The 21604-nt window shown below is 40.2% G+C and overlaps 1 protein-coding gene across 6 annotated transcripts in view; it reads left to right on the top strand.

Annotated features, from left to right (window-relative positions):
* The window catches only part of LOC137621632 (alpha-mannosidase 2C1-like), a 67862-nt gene that overhangs the window by 29915 nt on the left and 16343 nt on the right, over positions 1-21604 (top strand). For all 6 annotated transcript variants that reach the window (XM_068352100.1, XM_068352098.1, XM_068352095.1 and 3 more), the window contains exons 9-14: positions 1253-1382; positions 2723-2871; positions 3756-3911; positions 11090-11207; positions 12095-12204; positions 21068-21240. In XM_068352100.1, the coding sequence (XP_068208201.1) occupies positions 1253-1382; positions 2723-2871; positions 3756-3911; positions 11090-11207; positions 12095-12204; positions 21068-21240 (836 nt within the window). The remainder of the gene's footprint in view (positions 1-1252; positions 1383-2722; positions 2872-3755; positions 3912-11089; positions 11208-12094; positions 12205-21067; positions 21241-21604) is intronic.

The following is a 21604-nucleotide window of genomic DNA, read 5'->3' as shown; positions in this document are numbered from 1 at the left end:
AATCCATGATTGTTTTCACAGATTTGCACCGACTCGCAGGGGTGCACTTCTGGCTCGGAAAAGTTTCCTGATCGCTGATTGGTTGGACAAGAATATTCTAACCAATTAGATAGCAGGAGACTTTTCCGAGCTAAGCGGCACCGCTGCGAGTCGGTGCAAATGCTCCTGATTAAAAAAAAATTGAGTATAGGAAAGTAATGTTAGCAAGTTATAATAGGACCTCAAACCCTTTTAGGTTTGGTGAATAATTGGGAAGTAAGTAATTGTTGTTTATTCAATGATAATTAGATAATTCTCTGAGAGGTAGTTCTCTCACCCGAGAAAGCTAGTACTGTACAGTATTCTAGGTTATTGCATCACATTTTATTTTTATTATTATTATTAATATTAGTATTACTATTACTTGCTGAGCTACAACCCTAGTTGGGAAAGCAGGATGCTATAAGCCCAAGGGTTCCAATAGGGAAAATAGCACAGTGAGGAAAGGAAGCAAAAAGATGATAAAATATTTTAAGAACGGTAACATTAAAATAAATATCTCTTATATAAACTATGAAAGCTTTAATAAAACAAGAGGAAGAGAAATAAGACAGAATAGTGTGCCCAAGTGTACCCTCAAGCAAGAGAACTCTAACCCAAGACATTGGAAGACCACGGTACAGAGTCTATGGCACTACCCAAGCCTTAGAGAACAAGGGTTTGATTTTGGAGTTTCCTACTCCTAGAAGAGCTGCTTAAACAAGATTATTCTTATACTGGAATGTTATGTATTGAAAGGCAGTTTAATATTTCTTCAACTGGTATTTTTCCTCTAGACTTGATTTCTATTAAGTTCCAAATAGTGCATTGCAACACATTGTTGATCATCTGGGAGCTTGCTAATCCAGTTGTATAGGAGATTTCTGTTCATTGCAGTAAATACAACTATCTATAAGACCTTCAGGTTTTTGTTGCCCCTGAATGAAACAGTTTCTCATTGTTTCTTTTTTATTGGTGTGTAGCCTGGATCCACATCGTAAAGTTAAATCTTAAGCATTTTTGTATTAGGTTGAAATTTGCATTTTTTCCATTTAAGAAACACTTATAGAGGCTGCTTAGCTATTCATAACTTAGGAACATTGTTTAAAGAAATTTCTTTCAAGGTAAATATAATATTGTTAGTAAGACTAGTTGTTCTTAATATATGAAATATATTGTTTTTTGATAGACTTTTTTTATTGTTTAATAAACCTTATATTTTGTAACTTTACAGTGGAGAGTCTTTCATGAGGCAATTCCTTTATGGTCAGAGGTTTTTCCAAAAGGAATTTGGATTGAAGTGTAAGGAATTCTGGCTCCCTGATACCTTTGGATATTCTGCTCAGTTCCCCCAGATTTGTAAGGTAGGTAGAGTATATTGAATTATATCTTGTACATATTGTATAATTTAGAAACAAAATATATTATCAGTGATTTTATCTATATTGTATTTCATAGGCTGCAATGATTGGTTGTAGTACTGCACAGCATTGTACATTTTGGGCCTAGTAAATGTTACTAGTTTTTTCATGTTTCCTTTTGAGGTTACATTAGCAGTCAATAAGATGTTAAACTTCGGCAGTACTGAAAATTTAAGACCAGATCATAGAGAGAGATGAAGAAAGATCACTACAGTAGTGTTAATAGCAATTTATTCAAAATTGTAATTGCTACAATGAATTGGGAAAAAAGTAGCCCTTATCTACATTATTTTGTCCTTATATACCTCACATCATTAATTCATTAATGCTGGTTTCCAAAAAAAATATCATATGACCTCTTTTCAGTCTTCAAGTAAAATGCATAATGTGAGTTGTACTGTGAATCTCCAAAGTTGCTCCAAAATAAACTAGGAAGTGGATTTGTATATTGTTTCTAAAAGAATCCGTACCAGTAACTGTGAGAATCAAGAACCGTATTTCAAGAATTCAAGGGAAAAGAAAAATCATAAATTAAGTGTCGTGAGAGACATTAATGAAGGTCTATGTTAAACATGGTTAATATGGACAAGTAGAATGAAAACAATGTTATATAACTTTTGGCAGAATGTTTCCTCCATTCTTAGGCTACTTTAGTTTATTATTATTAAAAGGGAATAAATTAACTAGCCCAATGAGTTGAGCTCGGCTCTTTCAGATCTTGTGGTGGTTCAGTGCAGTGTTCCGCAGATAGCTAGCATAGAAGATCGGGATCTTCGAAAGATCAAATTTATTTCTTACAGATGAAGGCAGAGCTGATGACCTTTGAAAAAAAGCTCTTCCATCCAGTAAAATTATATTTTGTCCATGATGTAATATTACAATATATTTGATGATTTCAACACTAGTGTAGTGGAGATATCGGAATGTGAGCAAAAGGGTTTGTGTATCACCATAATCAGCAAAGGTGTACTGGTCAAGGCCACCCTTCTTAGATTGGTTTGCTGTGAGTGATCAGACAAAAATCTCTCACCAGCACTAATTTGCAGTGACCAGCATGGTGATGAAAACTGGCTAAACCCCAGTCATGAATAAAGACATGTCTAAGGCCTTGTCCTGCAGTGGACTAGAAACTGCTACATTTGCTATAGTGACTTAGTTGATTAATGTAGGTTAACGATGTCTAAAGTTATGTTCCTAATTTTGATAATGATTATGAACTTTATATTGTATCTAAATTAAGATATTGAATCCAGATGATTGATTGAGATTTTGAAAATTTCCAGCTCTTTGGCATCAATCGATTTTTGACCCAAAAGTTAAGTTGGAATCTAGTCAATAGGTTTCCACATCACAATTTCTTGTGGGAAGGACTTGATGGATCAACAGTTCTTGCTCATTTCCCACCCGGGGATTCATATGAAATGGATGTGACGTAAGTATGGGTTTTACTGAAATTATATTTTCTGTAATGATGATAGTTATTTTCTTGTCATTTCATATTTTGTAAAGTTCATCCTAATACTTTTACACTTAGTTTCCATTTCTCTATGATGGAAAATTTTTGTCATTTCATATTTTGTAAAGTTCATCCTAATACTTTTACACTTAGTTTCCATTTCTCTATGATGGAAAATTTTTGTCATTTCATATTTTGTAAAGTTCATCCTAATACTTTTACACTTAGTTTCCATTTCTCTATGATGGAAAATTTTTGTCATTTCATATTTTGTAAAGTTCATCCTAATACTTTTACACTTAGTTTCCATTTCTCTATGATGGAAAATTTGTTGAATGTTTGTACACAGACAGAGGTGGAGTACTTCTTAACAACATGTTTTAGTGTCCTTGTCCACATATATTCACAGTAGCCTTGATGTCTACGTCCCCCCACAGTGTTTGTACATTCATATATTCTTTCTTAATGTTACTGATAATTTTTTTGTATTTAGAATGATACCCATCACAACATTTAATTTCATTGCATAGTGAGGCATTTGTTTATAAATGTTGATGCTGGGAAACTATCATTTGTGGAGATAAACTTTGCTAAAGATTCATGGAATAACTCCTTAGTGTCCTTGTAGTTTAAGCCTCCGTAATGTCAATAATTTTATCTTTAATAGCGATAGCATGTTATCTGTTCTTTGTTCATACACATAAATAAGTTCTCAGATATACAGTCACAATTTAAAAGATCTTTTAAACTTTTAAGATGCCAAAATATATCAGCGTTATGTGGGTAGATTTCTTTAGAGTGACAAAATTTACACATAAATGTTTCTTAGTCAAGATATTCTACAAAATTATCTACTTTAGGGTTGATGAAGCTGTTCGAACTGTAAAGAACTTGGAAGATAAAGGGAGAGTGACAACATCCGCTTTCTTGTATGGCTTTGGCGATGGTGGTGGCGGCCCTACAAGTGACATGTTGGAAAGAGCACGCAGGTTGAGCGATGTTGATGGCTGCCCTAGGTATGTGTAGTACTGTACACTCTCTAGATATAGCTGCTGTTGATGACTAATTGCACAGTAAAATCCTATCTCTTGTATACAGTACTAAAATCAATTCTTTTTAGTGAGGTAGATTTGCACTGACTTGCAGTGGTGCCCTTTTAGCTCAGAAAAGTTCCTTGCTCGCTGATTGGTTGGACAAGATGATTCTAACCAATCGGATAGCAGGAAACTTTTCCGAGCTAAAAGGGCACCACTGCGAGTCGGTGCAAATATGCCTCGTTAAAAGAAAATTGAGTATAGATAGGTAATTGCTTCAAAGTTCTTTTACATAAGCTTATATTCCTGTGGGATGATGACTCTACTGCATAGATTTGTTTTGTAAATGTGCCAATACTTTTTAAACAAAAAGAAGTGAAAAATGAGTAACTATGTAGGGCTGAAGCAAAGAAAGTAAAATTGTCTTGTTCCTGAGCTCTTGCTTTAGTGGAATGTTCATTCTTTATGAGCAGCTGGACACAGGAGACCCAGGCACACCTCACTTCTAAGAAGTGCATCCTGTCACACTCTTACTTTGAGTGTAGGGAGAGTTGGTGAGCTGGGTTAAATGCAGGAACTTCCCGTGCATTAGCACTTCTTCAGAGTGAGGTGTACAGTACTAGAATTCCTGTGTTCAACTGTATATTCTAACGAATTCTAAGATAGGCGTCTTTGTTTGATAAAAATTGTAAGAATCTTGACTTTGCCTGCTATATCAGGAGCTATACAGGCTCTCTTGGCCATGCTAACTTTTCCAATATTGATATACCGCTGTTGAGCTTTGAGCCTTTCATAAGAAAATCTTTAGAAATATTGCAAACAAAGAAGACACGTAATTAACACCAGCAAGGGAGACCAAACATAACATGTTTTGATGTTTGGAAAGGAGATGACCTGTTGTGTGAAGCAGTGGTCTTATTAGAGATAAGTTACATGCTCAAAATTTCAAATAAGATTTTATGAATGCCTGTAATTATATTTTCCATTTTTCAATATTTAACTTAGCCGGTGATTATAATAGCTGCAACTCTGTTGCTCGACAGAAAACTCTACGTAAAAATTCGCCAGCGATCGCTACACAGGTAGGGGGTGTACTCAACAGCGCCATCTGTCGTTCAGATACCCATTACTCATTGTAAACAAAGAACTCAATTTTCTCTCTGTCGGGCTACCGGCAAGACCTACTAATTCGCTGTTGCTAACTGGATTTGTTTTCACAACTATTTGGTGAAGTACACTATTCTAGTTTTGAGCTTTCGCTATGCAGGTGTTTTTATCTTCATCTTAAAACTTGAACTCGTTTTGGATAGATTTAATTATGGTGACAAAGAGAGTATGGACTTTCTTTCACTTTTAAATGGCCGACCCTTCCCTTAGACGGAAGTGTGTTTAGGCTTTTAGTAATTATCTTATCACGTCATAGATTTTCCTATATATATTTTATATCTCTCCGCCCTTATTAGGCCTCTTCGATTAACTTTCCATTTTTTATAAACATATAAAATAAATTTTAATGCTTTGTTTATATAGACCTTTCCTGAGAGTAGGCGGTCCTAACTTGGAAACCGAAGTTAATCAACGTTGAGCCCTTTATATCGTAATTAGCTTTTAAAGAGCTAAGGATTTAAAACTTTTTAAATGTAATATTTTATGAAAGAATTTCTTTGATAGTCTTCGTACTGTTTTCAAAGATGAACTAACGTTTAGTTTTTTATGCTACGCAGTTGTTGACGTTCAGGACGTTCAACATGCGCTCTATCGTTACGATAGAGAGAGAGTGTATCACGGTTTCACTTTGCAGTAAGAGTAAATCGATTCTGACGTTTTGTTCATTCTTTCTTAGCTTAAATGTTTTAAATTCTAATTTAAAGGAACTTTTTATTTGAAAAACCTTTCAGTTTTTTCCTTTAGTCATATAACATGTTTTTTTAACGATATATAATTGGGCTCTTCTCTTAGGTGCGAAATCAAGAGAGAAAGAGAGACAGAGATAGAGACGGAGGGAGAGAGAGGAGAGAAAACGTTCCGTTCAAGCGGGTAACGTTGTTCTCGTGTTACTCACGTCCCTAGTCGCTGTACGGGGAGGAAGGTTAAACGTTTTTAGGTTTTTATTCTCGTCCCCAGGCTATGTGCGGTGAGAGATTGAAAACGTAGTTATATGAACTAGTGTTTAGTCTCTTTCCCAGCCACTGATTTTTCTTTTTATCTTAAAATATGTTTTCTGTTTTTTGCTGGTATTATGAGCTTGCATTATACGACTAATTTCGCAATTACTACCTTTTAATGAAGGGTAGAATTGCGTGTTTCAGGTAGAAATAAGTGCAAAACAGAAAATCGAAGTGATAAAGTGATATGCGCAAAGTGTTACAGTGTTGCGTCCGAGGCGCAAAGTGTTACAGTGTTGCGTCCGAGGGTTCGTCTGTTCGTGCCTGTCGTTCACCTAGTCCGGGACCTCTTACAAGCTCCCAAGCCCAGGGGAGAAGTAATGTCAAACGACTTATGGGTTCGAGAGGCCTTGACCAACGAACAGACGTTTTCCCTCTATGGTATCGGGTGTATCTTACCAAGATCTCCCCTACCATAAGACGAGAGAGACGTTGTTTCTCCTCGCCATCCGTAGGCTTTTCGCATAAGAAACCTGTCACAAGGTTTCGGAGCCCTTAAGCGAAAGTCAGTCCTTTCAGGACAGGTCCAGCGTCCTGGTTACAGCTATGAGGACAGCTCTGACCCTATGCAGTCATCGGATAACTGCTCGCCGCCTAACAAAAGCGTAACACAGACTCCGAGAGTCTTTTTTTGTAGGCAAAGTGTTGCGGTCACAGACGTTACCCTCGTCTATTACCACAACCATTTCCGTTGATCCTTAAGGGGTTGTATGGCAAAACATGCAGTATATGCTTGCCTCCCTTATGGAAGACTATTCTGCCGATTAGTCCGTTGAGTCTAGCCGGTTATCTCATCGATATCCTGGCTTTCAGCCAACCTAACGTTCCTTTGTGCTTACTGTTGACGTTGGCGTAGCTTAGTCACGTCAGTCAGGTTGTTTAGAACCACACTCGATGCGGTCTCGTGTGGTTTTTCAGCCGCATTTGGACGTTAGGCCACTGGCTGATGTTCCTGTTGACGTTCAAGACGTTCACTAACAATCGGAGTTGACTTGTTTTGACGCTGTGCGTCAACCTCCGCATTCTAGAGTTGTTTTGACTGCTCAGTCTAGGCAATCAAAGCAGTCTCGAGTGGACGCTGTGCGTCCTCACGCACCTGTTATGGTTGACAGTTCAGTTGTTGACAGTTCACAGACTGTCAAGCAGTTACATGACGTTGCGTTCTGGTCCGTTACTAATGCTCCAGTGAGAGACTCAGCTTTTATCGGACAAGGTTCCTGTAGATGAGGAAGTTGCTGTTCTCCCTCCTACTGTTATTCCCTTGAGGACTCTGTCAGATGGAGAGGAGCCTAAAGCTGCTTAGCCTCCTATGGACTTTAATTAAATCATGATGATTTTTTTAAGGATCTTCGTCCGGATCTTTTTGTAACTGCTGCTCCTCGTTCGCCTAAACGTCAGAGCTTACACTAGGCCTAGCTACTTCGAAGCCGTTGTTTTTAAGCTAGTGCTCTCTCGCTCTCCTAGAGAGCGTTACGTTGGCTAGGCGACTGGTTTTTCACCAGGAGGAGTTTGGGGGGATACAGCCTTTGCTTTCCCTTCTTTTAAACTGGTTTATAGAGCGAGAGTCTGATATGACACGAGAGAAGTTCTCGGCTTGGGAGTTCATGCCTCTGCCCAGATAGACTTCTCAATTCTGGTAGACTCTCCCTGGCGCCTAGCCAGGAGACGCTCCAAGTTGTTTACAGGTCAACTTCACAGCTGTTGTCGAGCCTTTGAAGTTTTGCTGTACTATTATGTCACGCATAACAAGGCTTTCAGGGATGGTAAACGGTTCCGCCTCAGTCGCTAACCCCGTCTGTTGCCACACCTGCTCCCGTAGACCCTAAATGGGCTTTGCTGCAAGACATGCAGTACAAGCTTGCGTCCTTGATAGAGGACTTAAATGCGGAGAAGAACCTTCTGGCCAACAACCTTCCAACCGGTCGGTTGTGCGCCCTGTTGACGCTGAGGTAACCTACTCGCGTCTGCCAGTTGAGGTGGTTACTCCACCGATGCGACCCAGTGTGGGTTGCCAGCCGCACGTTGACATTAAGCGACGCTCGGAGGTGGTTTTTGGCGTTCAGGACGTTCAACAACCAGCAGAGGTGACTTGTTTTGATGCAGTGCGTCAACCTCAGCAACCCGGTAGGGTGTTGACTGCACTACCCAGACGGTCTAGACAGTCTCGGGTTGACGCTGTGCTTCCTCGCGCACCCATGGTTGTTGACAGTTCACAGACTGTGCAGCAGTTCCATGATATTGCGTCCGGCTCCGTCACGCATCCACCAGTGCGACCGGATTCAGCGAGCCAGACGTTGCCCACTCCGTTGCCGTTTCCTCATCAGTTTCGGATGAGGAACCCTCTGATGAGGACGTTGCTGAACAACAAGACGATCAGCCCCCAGCCCTGCTATCCATCCAGAAGATGCTGAAGAAGGAACGCTGCTCAGTCAGGCTGTGGATGAGTCTGGTAGGGACACTGTCATCCGTGGATCAATTTGTGTCACTAGGAAGACTACACCTCCGTCCTCTTCAATACCATCTAGCTTTTCACTGGAAAAAGGACAAGACGCTAGAAGCGGTCTCGATCCCGGTTTCCGAAAAGATAAAGTCTTGTCTGACTTGGTGAAAGGACAACATCAACCTAAGAGAGGGTCTTCCCCTGGCTGTTCAGACTCCCAACCGAGGTACTTCGATGGCTAGTAGACGTTCCCAGAACACTTCCCCTAAGGGTGGACCTTCTACGTCAGCCACACGTAAAGAAGGTACACCAAGGCCTCCACGCTCTTCGTCTGACTGCCTTCAGACTATCGAAAGACTCTCGAGAGCTAGAGGCTTTTCGAAGGAGGCAGCCAGAGCGATTGCTAGAGCAAGGAGAACATCCACCCTTAGAGTCTACCAATCGAAGTGGGAAATCTTCCGAAACTGGTGCAAGTCAGTATCCGTATCCTCGACCAGTACCTCTGTAACTCAAATAGCTGACTTCCTCTTATATCTGAGGAAAGAACGATCTCTTTCAGCTCCCACGATCAAGGGTTACAGAAGCATGTTGGAATCAGTCTTCCGTCACAGAGGCTTAGATCTTTCCAACAATAAAGATCTACAGGACCTCCTTAAGTCTTTTGAGACCACGAAGGAGCGTCGTTTGGTTACACCTGGTTGGAATTTAGACGTGGTACTAAGATTCCTTATGTCAGACAGGTTCGAGCCGCTACAATCAGCCTCCCTGAAAGATCTCACCTTAAAGACTCTTTTCCTGGTATGCTTAGCCACAGCTAAAAGAGTCAGTGAGATTCATGCCTTCAGCAAGAACATCGGATTCTCATCTGAAACGGCTACATGTTCTCTACAACTTGGTTTTCTAGCCAAAAACGAGCTGCCTTCTCGACCTTGGCCAAAATCGTTCGATATTCCAAGCTTATCGTATGGTTGGAAATGAACTAGAAAGAGTCTTATGCCCTTTAAGAGCTCTTAAGTTCTATTTAAAACGAACTAAACCTTTACGAGGCCCGTCTGAAGCTTTATGGTGTTCAGTTAAGAAACCATCTTTGCCTATGTCAAAGAATGCTTTATCCTATTTTATCAGACTGTTAATACGAGAAGCTCATTCCCATCTGAATGAGAAAGACCAAGCTTTGCTGAAGGTAAGGACACACGAAGTTAGAGCTGTCGCAACTTCCGTGGCCTTTAAATAAAATAGATCTCTGCTAAGTATAATCGACGCAACCTATTGGAAAAGCAAGTCAGTGTTCGCGTCTTTTTATCTTAAGGATGTCCAGTCTCTTTACGAGAACTGCTACACTCTGGGACCATTCGTAGCAACGAGTGCAGTAGTGGGTGAGGGCTCAACCACTACAATTCCCTAATTCCATAACCTTTTTAATCTTTCTCTTGAAATGTTTTTATTGTTTTTGGGTTGTCCGGAAGGCTAAGAAGCCTTTTGCATCCTAGTTGATTTGGCGGGTGTTCAAAGTCATTTCTTGAGAAGCGCCTAGGTTAGAGGTTTTGATGAGGTCCTGTTGTATGGGTTGCAACCCTTGATACTTCAGCTCCTAGGGGTCGCTCAGCATCCTAAGAGGATCGCGAGGCTCCGTAAGGAAGACGTACTTAAAAAGGCAGAGTAATTGTTCAAGTCGACTTCCTTACCAGGTACCTATTTATTTTGTTTAGTTATTTTGATAACTTCTAAAATGAAATAAAAATTCTTAGCTCATATGATGTAAACATATTTTGCTGGTCTCTACCCACCCCCCTGGGTGTGAGTCAGCTATTATAATCACCGGCTAAGTTAAATATTGAAAAATGTTATTTTGATAATAAAATAAATTTTTGAATATACTTATCCGGTGATTATAAATTAAAGGACCCTCCCTTCCTCCCCAATAGAGACACAGTGGACCGAGGAGAAAATTGAGTTCTTTGTTTACAATGAGTAATGGGTATCTGAACGACAGATGGCGCTGTTGAGTACACCCCCTACCTGTGTAGCGATCGCTGGCGAATTTTTACGTAGAGTTTTCTGTCGAGCAACAGAGTTGCAGCTATTATAATCACCGGGTAAGTATATTCAAAAATTTATTTTATTATCAAAATAACATTTCTAGAGTTACATTTTCCATTGCTGTAATCAAGAATTGTACATTGCTCATAAGAGATTTAAACAACTCAATTGTTTCCTTTTTTTTAATTTGTTTGATGTCGGCTACTCCCAAAATTTTGGGGAAGTGCCTTGGTATATGTAAATTGTGTGCAAAGGATTTAGGAAATTCTTATTTAGAATTCTTCAAGACCATATTGTAAATAATTTTACTTTTTTTCTACATATGCTAAACTTTTATCTATATATATATTGTGATTATGACAAATTTGAATGTCCTTACATCATAATATGAAAATGTAACAGTAAATACAAACATTGTGTGAGAAAAGTGTACTATATATTTAACAGTTTCTATACTTTGTGTATTTTTAAACTTCGTATCTTATTTTGGAACTGTTATTTCTTCTATTAAAAAGAATGGAGCACATGTCACCCAGTGAGTTCTTCCAGCGTCTGGAAAAGGATCAACGTAACCTTTGTCGTTGGGTGGGAGAATTGTATCTTGAGTTGCATAATGGCACTTACACATCACAGGTGATTTAACGGATTTTTAAAAATATTTAGAGTAATTAATATTTTATGTAGAAGGTACTCAACTTACAAACATTCAGACTTACAAACATTCAGAGATACAAATATTTTATGTAGAAGATCCTTAACTTACAAACATTTAGAGATACAAATATTTTATGTAGAAGATCCTTAACTTACAAACATTTAGAGATACAAATATTTTATGTAGAAGATCCTTAACTTACAAACATCCAGAGATACAAATATTTTATGAAGAAGATCCTTAACTTACAAACATTAGACTTACAAACATTCAGAGATACAAATATTTTATGTAGAAGATCCTTAACTTACAAACATTAGACTTACAAACATTCAGAGATACAAATATTTTATGTAGAAGATCCTTAACTTACAAACATTAGACTTACAAACATTCAGGAATACAAATATTTTATGTAGAAGATCCTTAACTTACAAACATTAGACTTACAAGCATTCAGAGTTACAAACACAAATCCAACTGAAATGATATATTGTATCAAAAGTTCATAATGAAAAACTGTAATAAAAACAATATTATTCAATTTTATGCAGTAAGCAAGACAATTGCAAAATGAAGCGGAACTATTTGTTGACTTTTTTCAGCTGAAAATCGTAGTTGTGCAAGTTAGGTGAAGACTACCTTAGGCTAAAATTTAACATAACTCGACTCATAAACAGCTTCTTGAAACCTAACAAGTTTGTAAGTGAGGACTTCTGTATTGATACTTTGATTGTTAAACTGTCTCATCTTTAGATAATAGAAACGTATGCTCCAAGTGAGAGAAATTTGCCATGAATTTCATTGGATTATTGTTCTATTTTTTTTTTAAAGTACTAATAAGTTGCTTCAATATTATACGCAGGCCAAAACAAAGAAGCAGAATCGTGAATGCGAGTTTGCCTTGAGAGAAGCCGAGATGCTCTTAGCAGTTACAACTATAAGAGGACTGTTGAGAAATTCTGAAGGTTACAGGTTAGTTAAAAACTCAAGTCAGGTTTGGGTAACGATTGCTTCAGTTTTCTCATGTAATAAACACAAGTGGAATAAGGATGCATTAAATTGCACAAGTTTACTGTATATTTTGCCATTCTAGGAACTAGTTCCCTATAGATCACACCACTCTAATACCTCTTCCAAGAGTACTTGACTGTTCCAAATGTGGGGAGAACTTTACTTCCTAAGTACCTTCTTTTCCTCTGTACTATTTACTCATGTTGGAACTTTAAAGGCTTAGGATATTGAGAAGAAGGGCAGGCATAGTAAAGATTACAGAGATAAAAAGTGTTACTACGGAAATGGTGTGGCCACTTGATGAGGATCATTGGTAGGGAGGGAGTGATGAGGGCTTGGACGGAGCCTGTTAGGGGGAGACGATCAAGAGGGAGGCAGAATTGGATGTTGAGATAAGGTAAAAGATGATATGGAGAGAAGAGGTTTGGTGGAAGAGGATGCCTTTAATAGAAGGCATTGGAGAGGGCGCATCAGGCAACCGACCCGTTAATTAATGTGGGGATAATGGTGGGAAAGAAGAAGATATTGAGCAAGCAAAACTTCCCCTATAAATTGTTCAGGAGGAACTTTATTTTCTTCCCTCCAACCTGAAATTCCATTTCCAAATCTTTTCTGTGTCACAAATACGGTTGTACTGATTCTTTGCAGTACAGAATGGGAAGATGCCATTTAGAATTTGTCCTTTCGAGTGAAATTCTACCCTAGTTCCAAGCAGTCTTAAATAAATCTCTCATGAACCTAGTGAAAAGAATTTTCAATATTTAACTTAGCCGGTGATTATATAAGCTGCAACTCTGTTGCTCGACAGAAAACTCTACGTTAAAAATCCGCCAGCGATCGCTATGCAGGTAGGGGGTGTACTTCAACAGCGCCATCTGTCGTGCAGGTACTTAGTACTCAATGTAAACAAAGAACTCAATTTTCTCTCTGTCGGGCTACCGGCAAGACCTACTAATTCGCTGTGCTAACTGGATTTGTTTTCACAACTATTGGTGAAGTACACTATTCTAGTTTTGAGCTTTCGCTATGCAGGTGTTTTATCTTCATCTCAAAACTTGAACTCGTTTTGGATAGATTTAATTATGGTGACAAAGAGAGTATGGACTTTCTTTCACTTTTAAATGGCCGACCCTTCCCTTAGACGGAAGTGTGTTTAGGCTTTTAGTAATTATCTTATCACGTTATAGATTTTCCTCTATATATTTTATATCTCTCCGCCTTTATTAGGCCTCTTCGATTAACTTTCCATTTTTTATAAACATATAAAATAAATTTTAATGCTTTGTTTATATAGACCCTTCCTGAGAGTAGGCGGTCCTAACTTGGAAACCGAAGTTAATCAACATTGAGCCCTTTATATCGTCTTTAGCTTTTAAAGGATTTAAAACTTTTTAAATGTAATATTTTATGAAAGAATTTCTTTGATAGTCTTCGTACTGTTTTCAAAGATGAACTAACGTTTAGTTTTTTATGCTACGCAGTTGTTGACGTTCAGGACGTTCAACATGCGCTCTATCGTTACGATAGAGAGTGTATCACGGTTTCACTTTGCAGTAAGAGTAAATCGATTCTGACGTTTTGTTCATTCTTACTTAGCTTAAATGTTTTAAATTCTAATTTAAAGGAACTTTTTATTTGAAAAACCTTTCAGTTTTTTCCTTTAGTCAAATAACATGTTTTTTTGACGATATATAATTGGGCTCTTCTCTTAGGTGCGAAATCAAGAGAGAAAGAGAGAGAGAGATAGAGACGGAGGGAGAGAGAGGAGAGAAAACGTTCCGTTCAAGCGGGTAACGTTGTTCTCGTGTTACTCTCGTCCCTAGTCTCTGTAGGGGAGGAAGGATAAAACGTTTTTAGGTTTTTATTCTCGTCCCCAGGCTATGTGCGGTGAGAGATTGAAAACGTAGTTATATGAACTAGTGTTTAGTCTCTTTCCCAGCCACTGATTTTTCTTTTTATCTTAAAATATGTTTTCTGTTTTTTGCTGGTATTATGAGCTTGCATTATACGACTAATTTCGCAATTACTACCTTTTAATGAAGGGTAGAATTGCGTGTTTTAGGTAGAAATAAGTGCAAAACAGAAAATCGAAGTGATAAAGTGATATGCGCAAAGTGTTACAGTGTTGCGTCCGAGGCGCAAAGTGTTACAGTGTTGCGTCCGAGGGTTCGTCTGTTCGTGCCTGTCGTTCACCTAGTCCGGGACCTCTTGCAAGCTCCCAAGCCCAGGGGAGAAGTAATGTCAAAAGACTTATGGGTTCGAGAGGCCTTGACCAACGAACAGACGTTTTCCCTCTATGGTATCGGGTGTTTCTTACCAAGATCTCCCCTACCATAAGACGAGAGAGACGTTGTTTCTCCTCGCCATCCGTAGGCTTTTCGCATAAGAAACCTGTCACAAGGTTTCGAAGCCCTTAAGCGAAAGTCAGTCCTTTCAGGACAGGTCCAGCGTCCTGGTTACAGCCATTAGGACAGCTCTGACCCTATGCAGTCATCGGATAACTGCTCGCCGCCTAACAAAAGCGTAACACAGACTCCGAAAGTCTTTTTTTGTAGGCAAAGTGTTGCGGTCACAGACGTTACCCTCGTCTATTACCACAACCATTTCCGTTGATCCTTAAGGGGTTGTATGGCAAAACATGCAGTATATGCTTGCCTCCCTTATGGAAGACTATTCTGCCGATTAGTCCGTTGAGTCTAGCCGTTTATCTCATCGATATCCTGGCTTTCAGCCAACCTAACGTTCCTTTGTGCTTACTGTTGACGTTGGCGTAGCTTAGTCACGTCAGTCAGGTTGTTTAGAACCACACTCGATGCGGTCTCGTGTGGTTTTTCAGCCGCATTTGGACGTTAGGCCACTGGCTGATGCTCCTGTTGACGTTCTAGACGTTCACTAACAATCGGAGTTGACTTGTTTTGACGCTGTGCGTCAACCTCCGCATTCTAGAGTTGTTTTGACTGCTCAGTCTAGGCAGTCAAAGCAGTCTCGAGTGGACGCTGTACGTCCTCACGCACCTGTTGTGGTTGACAGTTCAGTTGTTGACAGTTCACAGACTGTCAAGCAGTTACATGACGTTGCGTTCTGGTCCGCTACTAATGCACCAGTGAGAGACTCAGCTTTTATCGGACAAGGTTCCTGTAGATGAGGAAGTTGCTGTTCTCCCTCCTACTGATATTCCCTTGAGGACTCTGTCAGATGGAGAGGAGCCTTAAGCTGCTTAGCCTCCTATGGACTTTAATTAAATCATGATGATTTTTTTTAAGGATCTTCGTCCGGATCTTGTAACTGCTGCTCCTCGTTCGCCTAAACGTCAGAACTTACACTAGGCCTAGCTACTTCGAAGCCGTTGTTTTTAAGCTAGTGCTCTCTCGCTCTCCTAGAGAGCGTTACGTTGGCTAGGCGACTGGTTTTTCACCAGGAGGAGTTTGGGGGATACAGCCTTTGCTTTCCCTTCTTTTAAACTGGTTTATAGAGCGAGAGTCTGATATGACACGAGAGAAGTTCTCGGCTTGGGAGTTCATGCCTCTGCCCAGATAGACTTCTCAATTCTGGTAGACTCTCCCTGGCGCCTAGCCAGGAGACGCTCCAAGTTGTTTACAGGTCAACTTCTCAGCTGTTGTCGAGCCTTTGAAGTTTTGCTGTACTATTATGTCACGCATAACAAGGCTTTCAGGGATGGTAAACGGTTCCGCCTCAGTCGCTAACCCCGTCTGTTGCCACACCTGCTCCCGTAGACCCTAAATGGGCTTTGCTGCAAGACATGCAGTCCAAGCTTGCGTCCTTGATAGAGGACTTAAATGCGGAGAAGAACCTTCTGGCCAACAACCTTCCAACCGGTCGGTTGTGCGCCCTGTTGACGCTGAGGTAACCTACTCGCGTCTGCCAGTTGAGGTGGTTCCTCCACCGATGCGACCTAGTGTGGGTTGCCAGCCGCACGTTGACGTTAAGCGACGCTCGGAGGTGGTTGTTGACGTTCAGGACGTTCAACAACCAGCAGAGGTGACTTGTTGTGACGCAGTGCGTCAACCTCAGCAACCCGGTAGGGTGTTGACTGCACAACCCAGACGGTCTAGACAGTTTCGGGTTGACGCTGTGCTTCCTCGCGCACCCATGGTTGTTGACAGTTCACAGACTGTGCAGCAGTTCCATGATATTGCGTCCGGCTCCGTCACGCATCCACCAGTGCGACCGGATTCAGCGAGTCAGACGTTGCCCACTCCGTTGCCGTTTCCTCATCAGTTTCGGATGAGGAACCCTCTGATGAGGACGTTGCTGAACAAGACGATCAGCCCCCAGCCCTGCTATCCATCCAGAAGATGCTGAAGAAGGAACGCTGCTCAGTCAGGCTGTGGATGAGTCTGGTAGGGACACTGTCATCCGTGGATCAATTTGTGTCACTAGGAAGACTACACCTCCGTCCTCTTCTATACCATCTAGCTTTTCACTGGAAAAAGGACAAGACGCTAGAAGCGGTCTCGATCCCGGTTTCCGAAAAGATAAAGTCTTGTCTGACTTGGTGAAAGGACTATGTCAACTAAGAGAGGGTCTTCCCCTGACTGTTCAGACTCCCAACCACGTTCTCTTCTCGGACGCATCGGACGTAGGCTGGGGTGCAACATTAGACGGCCGGGAATGCTCGGGAATATGGAACTCGAGTCAAAGGACAATGCATTTCAACTGCAAGGAGCTACTGGCAGTACGTCTGGCCTGGAAAAGCTTCAGGTCTCTCCTTCAAGGCAAAGTGGTGGAGGTGAACTCGGACAACACCACGGCTTTGGCGTACATCTCCAAGCAAGGAGGGACCTACTCTCTGGTCAAAAGGTCTAGACATATCACTAGTAACGAGGTTCATCCAAGGCAACTTGAATGTCATGGCAGATTGTCTCAGTCGGAAGGGACAAATAATTCCAACATAATGGACCCTCCACAAGGATGTATGCAAGAGACTTTGGGCCACCTGGGGCCAGCCAACCATAGATCTCTTCGCAACCTCGATGACCAAGAGGCTCCCAATATTTTGCTCACCAATCCCGGACCCAGCAGCAGTTCATATAGATGCCTTTCTCCTAGATTGGTCACATCTAGATCTATATGCATTCCCTCCGTTCAAGATTGTCAACAAGGTACTGCAGAAGTTCGCCTCTCACGAAGGGACAAGGTTGACGCTAGTTGCTTCCCTCTGGCCCGCGAGAGAATGGTTCACCGAGGTACTTCGATGGCTAGTAGACGTTCCCAGAACACTTCCCCTAAGGGTGAACCTTCTACGTCAGCCACACGTAAAGAAGGTACACCAAGGCCTCCACGCTCTTCGTCTGACTGCCTTCAGACTATCAAAAGACTCTCGAGAGCTAGAGGCTTTTCGAAGGAGGCAGCCAGAGCGATTGCTAGAGCAAGGAGAACATCCACCCTTAGAGTCTACCAATCGAAGTGGGAAATCTTCCGAAACTGGTGCAAGTCAGTATCCGTATCCTCGACCAGTACCTCTGTAATTAATAGCTGACTTCCTCTTATATCTGAGGAAAGAACGATCTCTTTCAGCTCCCACTATCAAGGGTTACAGAAGCATGTTGGCATCAGTCTTCCGTCACAGAGGCTTAGATCTTTCCAACAATAAAGATCTACAGGACCTCCTTAAGTCTTTTGAGACCACGAAGGAGCGTCGTTTGGTTACACCTGGTTGGAATTTAGACGTGGTACGAAGATTCCTTATGTCAGACAGGTTCGAACCGCTACAATCAGCCTCCCTGAAAGATCTCACCTTAAAGACTCTTTTTCCTGGTATGCTTAGCCACAGCTAAAAGAGTCAGTGAGATTCATGCCTTCAGCAAGAACATCGGATTCTCATCCGAAACGGCTACATGTTCTACAACTTGGTTTTCTAGCCAAAAACGAGCTGCCTTCTCGGCCTTGGCCAATATCGTTCGATATTCCAAACTTATTGTATGGTTGGAAATGAACTAGAAAGAGTCTTATGCCCTGTAAGAGCTCTTAAGTTCTATTTAAAACGAACTAAACCTTTACGAGGCCCGTCTGAAGCTTTATGGTGTTCATTTAAGAAACCATCTTTGCCTATGTCAAAGAATGCTTTATCCTATTTTATCAGACTGTTAATACGAGAAGCTCATTCCCATCTGAATGAGGAAGACCAAGCTTTGCTGAAGGTAAGGACACAGGAAGTTAGAGCTGTCGCAACTTCCGTGGCCTTTAAACAAAATAGATCTCTGCAAAGTATAATCGACGCAACCTATTGGAAAAGCAAGTCAGTGTTCGCGTCTTTTTATCTTGAGAATGTCCAGTCTCTTTACGAGAACTGCTACACTCTGGGACCATTCGTAGCAACGAGTGCAGTAGTGGGTGAGGGCTCAACCACTACAATTCCCTAATTCCATAACCTTTTTAATCTTTCTCTTGAAATGTTTTATTATTGTTTTTGGGTTGTCCGGAAGGCTAAGAAGCCTTTCGCATCCTAGTTGATTTGGCGGGTGGTCAAAGTCATTTCTTGAGAAGCGCCTAGATTAGAGGTTTTGATGAGGTCCTGTTGTATGGGTTGCAACCCTTGATACTTCAGCTCCTAGGGGTCGCTCAGCATCCTAAGAGGATCGCGAGGCTCCGTAAGGAAGACGTACTTAAAAAGGCAGAGTAATTGTTCAAGTCGACTTCCTTACCAGGTACTTATTTATTTTAAGTTTGTTATTTTGATAACTGCTAAAATAAAATAAAAAATCCTTAGCTCATAATAATGTAAACATTTATTGCTGGTATCTACCCACCCCCCTGGGTGTGAATCAGCTTATATAATCACCGGCTAAGTTAAATATTGAAAAATGTTATTTTTATAATAAAATAAATTTTTGAATATACTTACCCGGTGATTATATATTAAAGGACCCTCCCTTCCTCCCCAATAGAGACGCAGTGGACCAAGGAGAAAATTGAGTTCTTTGTTTACATTGAGTACTGAGTACCTGCACGACAGATGGCGCTGTTGAAGTACACCCCCTACCTGCATAGCGATCGCTGGCGGATTTTTAACGTAGAGTTTTCTGTCGAGCAACAGAGTTGCAGCTTATATAATCACCGGGTAAGTATATTCAAAAATTTATTTTATTATAAAAATAACATTTTTCTTTAGGTTATTTTGCCAAGAATGACTTTCTTTTAGCCCTTTTGTTTACTAAAGTTACTATTGAACCTTGTTTATCTTCACCACAAGTCACACATCTTGGGGGAATGATCGAAAGATCTCTTATTTCCCATTTTGTCATTGCAAAGATGTGACGATTCCTCGGACCTCTTTGTTATCACATCTCTTTTTTGGACTTAGCAAGGTTAAATGAAGTGCAGTGTCACTCTTCAAGTGGTAAATACTTGCCATCAAATTTTGCTAAGTATTCTTTGCCAACATTTTTTCATTCCCTCATCAATTTTCATCTCGGTTTCTAAGAATAATTGCCTTCATCCTTCAAAAATATTTAAATTACCTGTTCTTCCAGTCTAGGAGACTTATGCTAATTTTTTTCTGTCATTAAAGTTCATGTTTGTATAAAATAGAATAATTTATTAGAGGATATTTGTGGTTGAAAATTCTGTAACTGAACATTCTCTCAAAAGCTCTCCGTTTTATTCTCAACTTTGATTAATGCTTCACTCCACAATAACCATTTATTATTATTATTATTATTATTATTATTATTATTATTATTATTATTCCCTGCTAAGCTACAACCCTAGTTGGAAAAGCTGGATGGTATAAGCCCAAGGGATCCAACAGGGAAAATAGCCCCGTGAGGAAAGGAAATAAGAAATAAACTACAAGAGAATTAAATAACAATAATAAAATATTTTAAGAGCAATAACAACATTAGAATAAATCTTTCATATATAAACTATAAAAACTTAAAAAAATCAAGATGGAGAGAAATTAGATAGAATAATGTGCCCGAGTGTATCCTCAAGCAAGAGAACTCTACCCAAAGATAGTGGAAGACCATGGTACAGAGGCTATGGCACTACCCAAGATTTTGGATTTTCTTCTTCTTCTTCTTTGTCTGCTTCTTTTCCCACTTACATATGGGGTCGATGTTTCTGGCCAGCATTCTCCATCTACCTCTGTCCCTCACTACATCACCGGTTAATCCCTTTGATCGAAGGTCATCCTTGATACAGTCCAAGCGAAGGTGGATGGACTGTATCAAGGATGACCTTCGATCAAAGGGATTAACCGGTGATGAAGTGTGGGACAGAGGTAGATGGAGAGAGCTGGCCAGAAACATCTACCCCACATAGAAGTGGGAAAAGATGCAGACAAAGAAGAAGAAGAATAAAATCCAAAATCTTGGGTAGTACCATAGCCTCTGTACCATGGTCTTCCATTATCTTTGGGTAGAGTTCTCTTGCTTGAGGATACACTCGGGCACTCTATTCTATCTAATTTCTCTCCCTCTTGATTTTTTTAAGTTTTTATAGTTTATACATGAAAGATTTATTCTAATGTTGTTATTGCTCTTAAAATATTTTATTGTTGTTATTTAATTCTCTTGTAGTTTATTTTACAAGGCATCAGTATTTTCAGGATGATCCCTGTCATTTACAACAAGAGGAATTTAAAGAACAACAAAACTATTTTTAGAGAGATTACAAGGGCAGCCCAAGCAGTGTCATTTTGGAGGAGAACGAGGTAAAGATGTGATGTGAAAGAAAGAGGGTTCATCGAAACTCATGTTTCCTTCTCACACTTCTTGGGTAGTACCATAGCCTCTGTACCATGGTCTTCCAGGATTTTGGGTTTTATTATTTTTGTTAAAGCCACTCTTATTATTTGCAGATATCAGGCTGAACTCGGAGAAGCTTGGAAGAAGGTGCTTTTGAACCAGTTCCATGATGTCATCCCAGGTTCAAGCATCGGGATTGTTTATCGGGACTCCGATGTCTTGTATCAGGAAGCCCTGAAATTTGCTAAAGGAATCAAGAATTTCTGCCTCGATGTTCTATGTAAAGGTACGTTCTGTGATGTACCGTGAAGCAAATCAAAGTCGCCCAGCGTAATTTAAAATTTCCATTTTATTTTTTGTTCTTAGTGGCAAGATTAACATGGAGGTAATGCAAAACTATTTTCATTCAGGCTAATGACAGTTTTATTGTGGAGATGCTTAATCTTTTGATTTAGCACAGTTTCTGTCAAAGTGCATGTTCAAGGGACAAATAGAATTAGTAATAATAAATTTCATTATATTAAAGTTTAAAATAGGGGATTCAGTAGGGGATTCAGCATTATGAAGCTTCATCTGTGGTGGATAATGTGGGAGGGTGGGCTGTAACACCCTAGCAGTACCAGCTGAACTCGGTTGAGTCCCTTGTTAGG

The sequence above is a fragment of the Palaemon carinicauda genome, chromosome 28, assembly GCF_036898095.1.
Source record: "Palaemon carinicauda isolate YSFRI2023 chromosome 28, ASM3689809v2, whole genome shotgun sequence".
Taxonomy (NCBI): Eukaryota; Metazoa; Arthropoda; class Malacostraca; order Decapoda; family Palaemonidae; genus Palaemon; species Palaemon carinicauda.
Note: the sequence above shows the minus strand (reverse complement) of the source record. Positions and strands in the feature narration are given on the sequence as shown.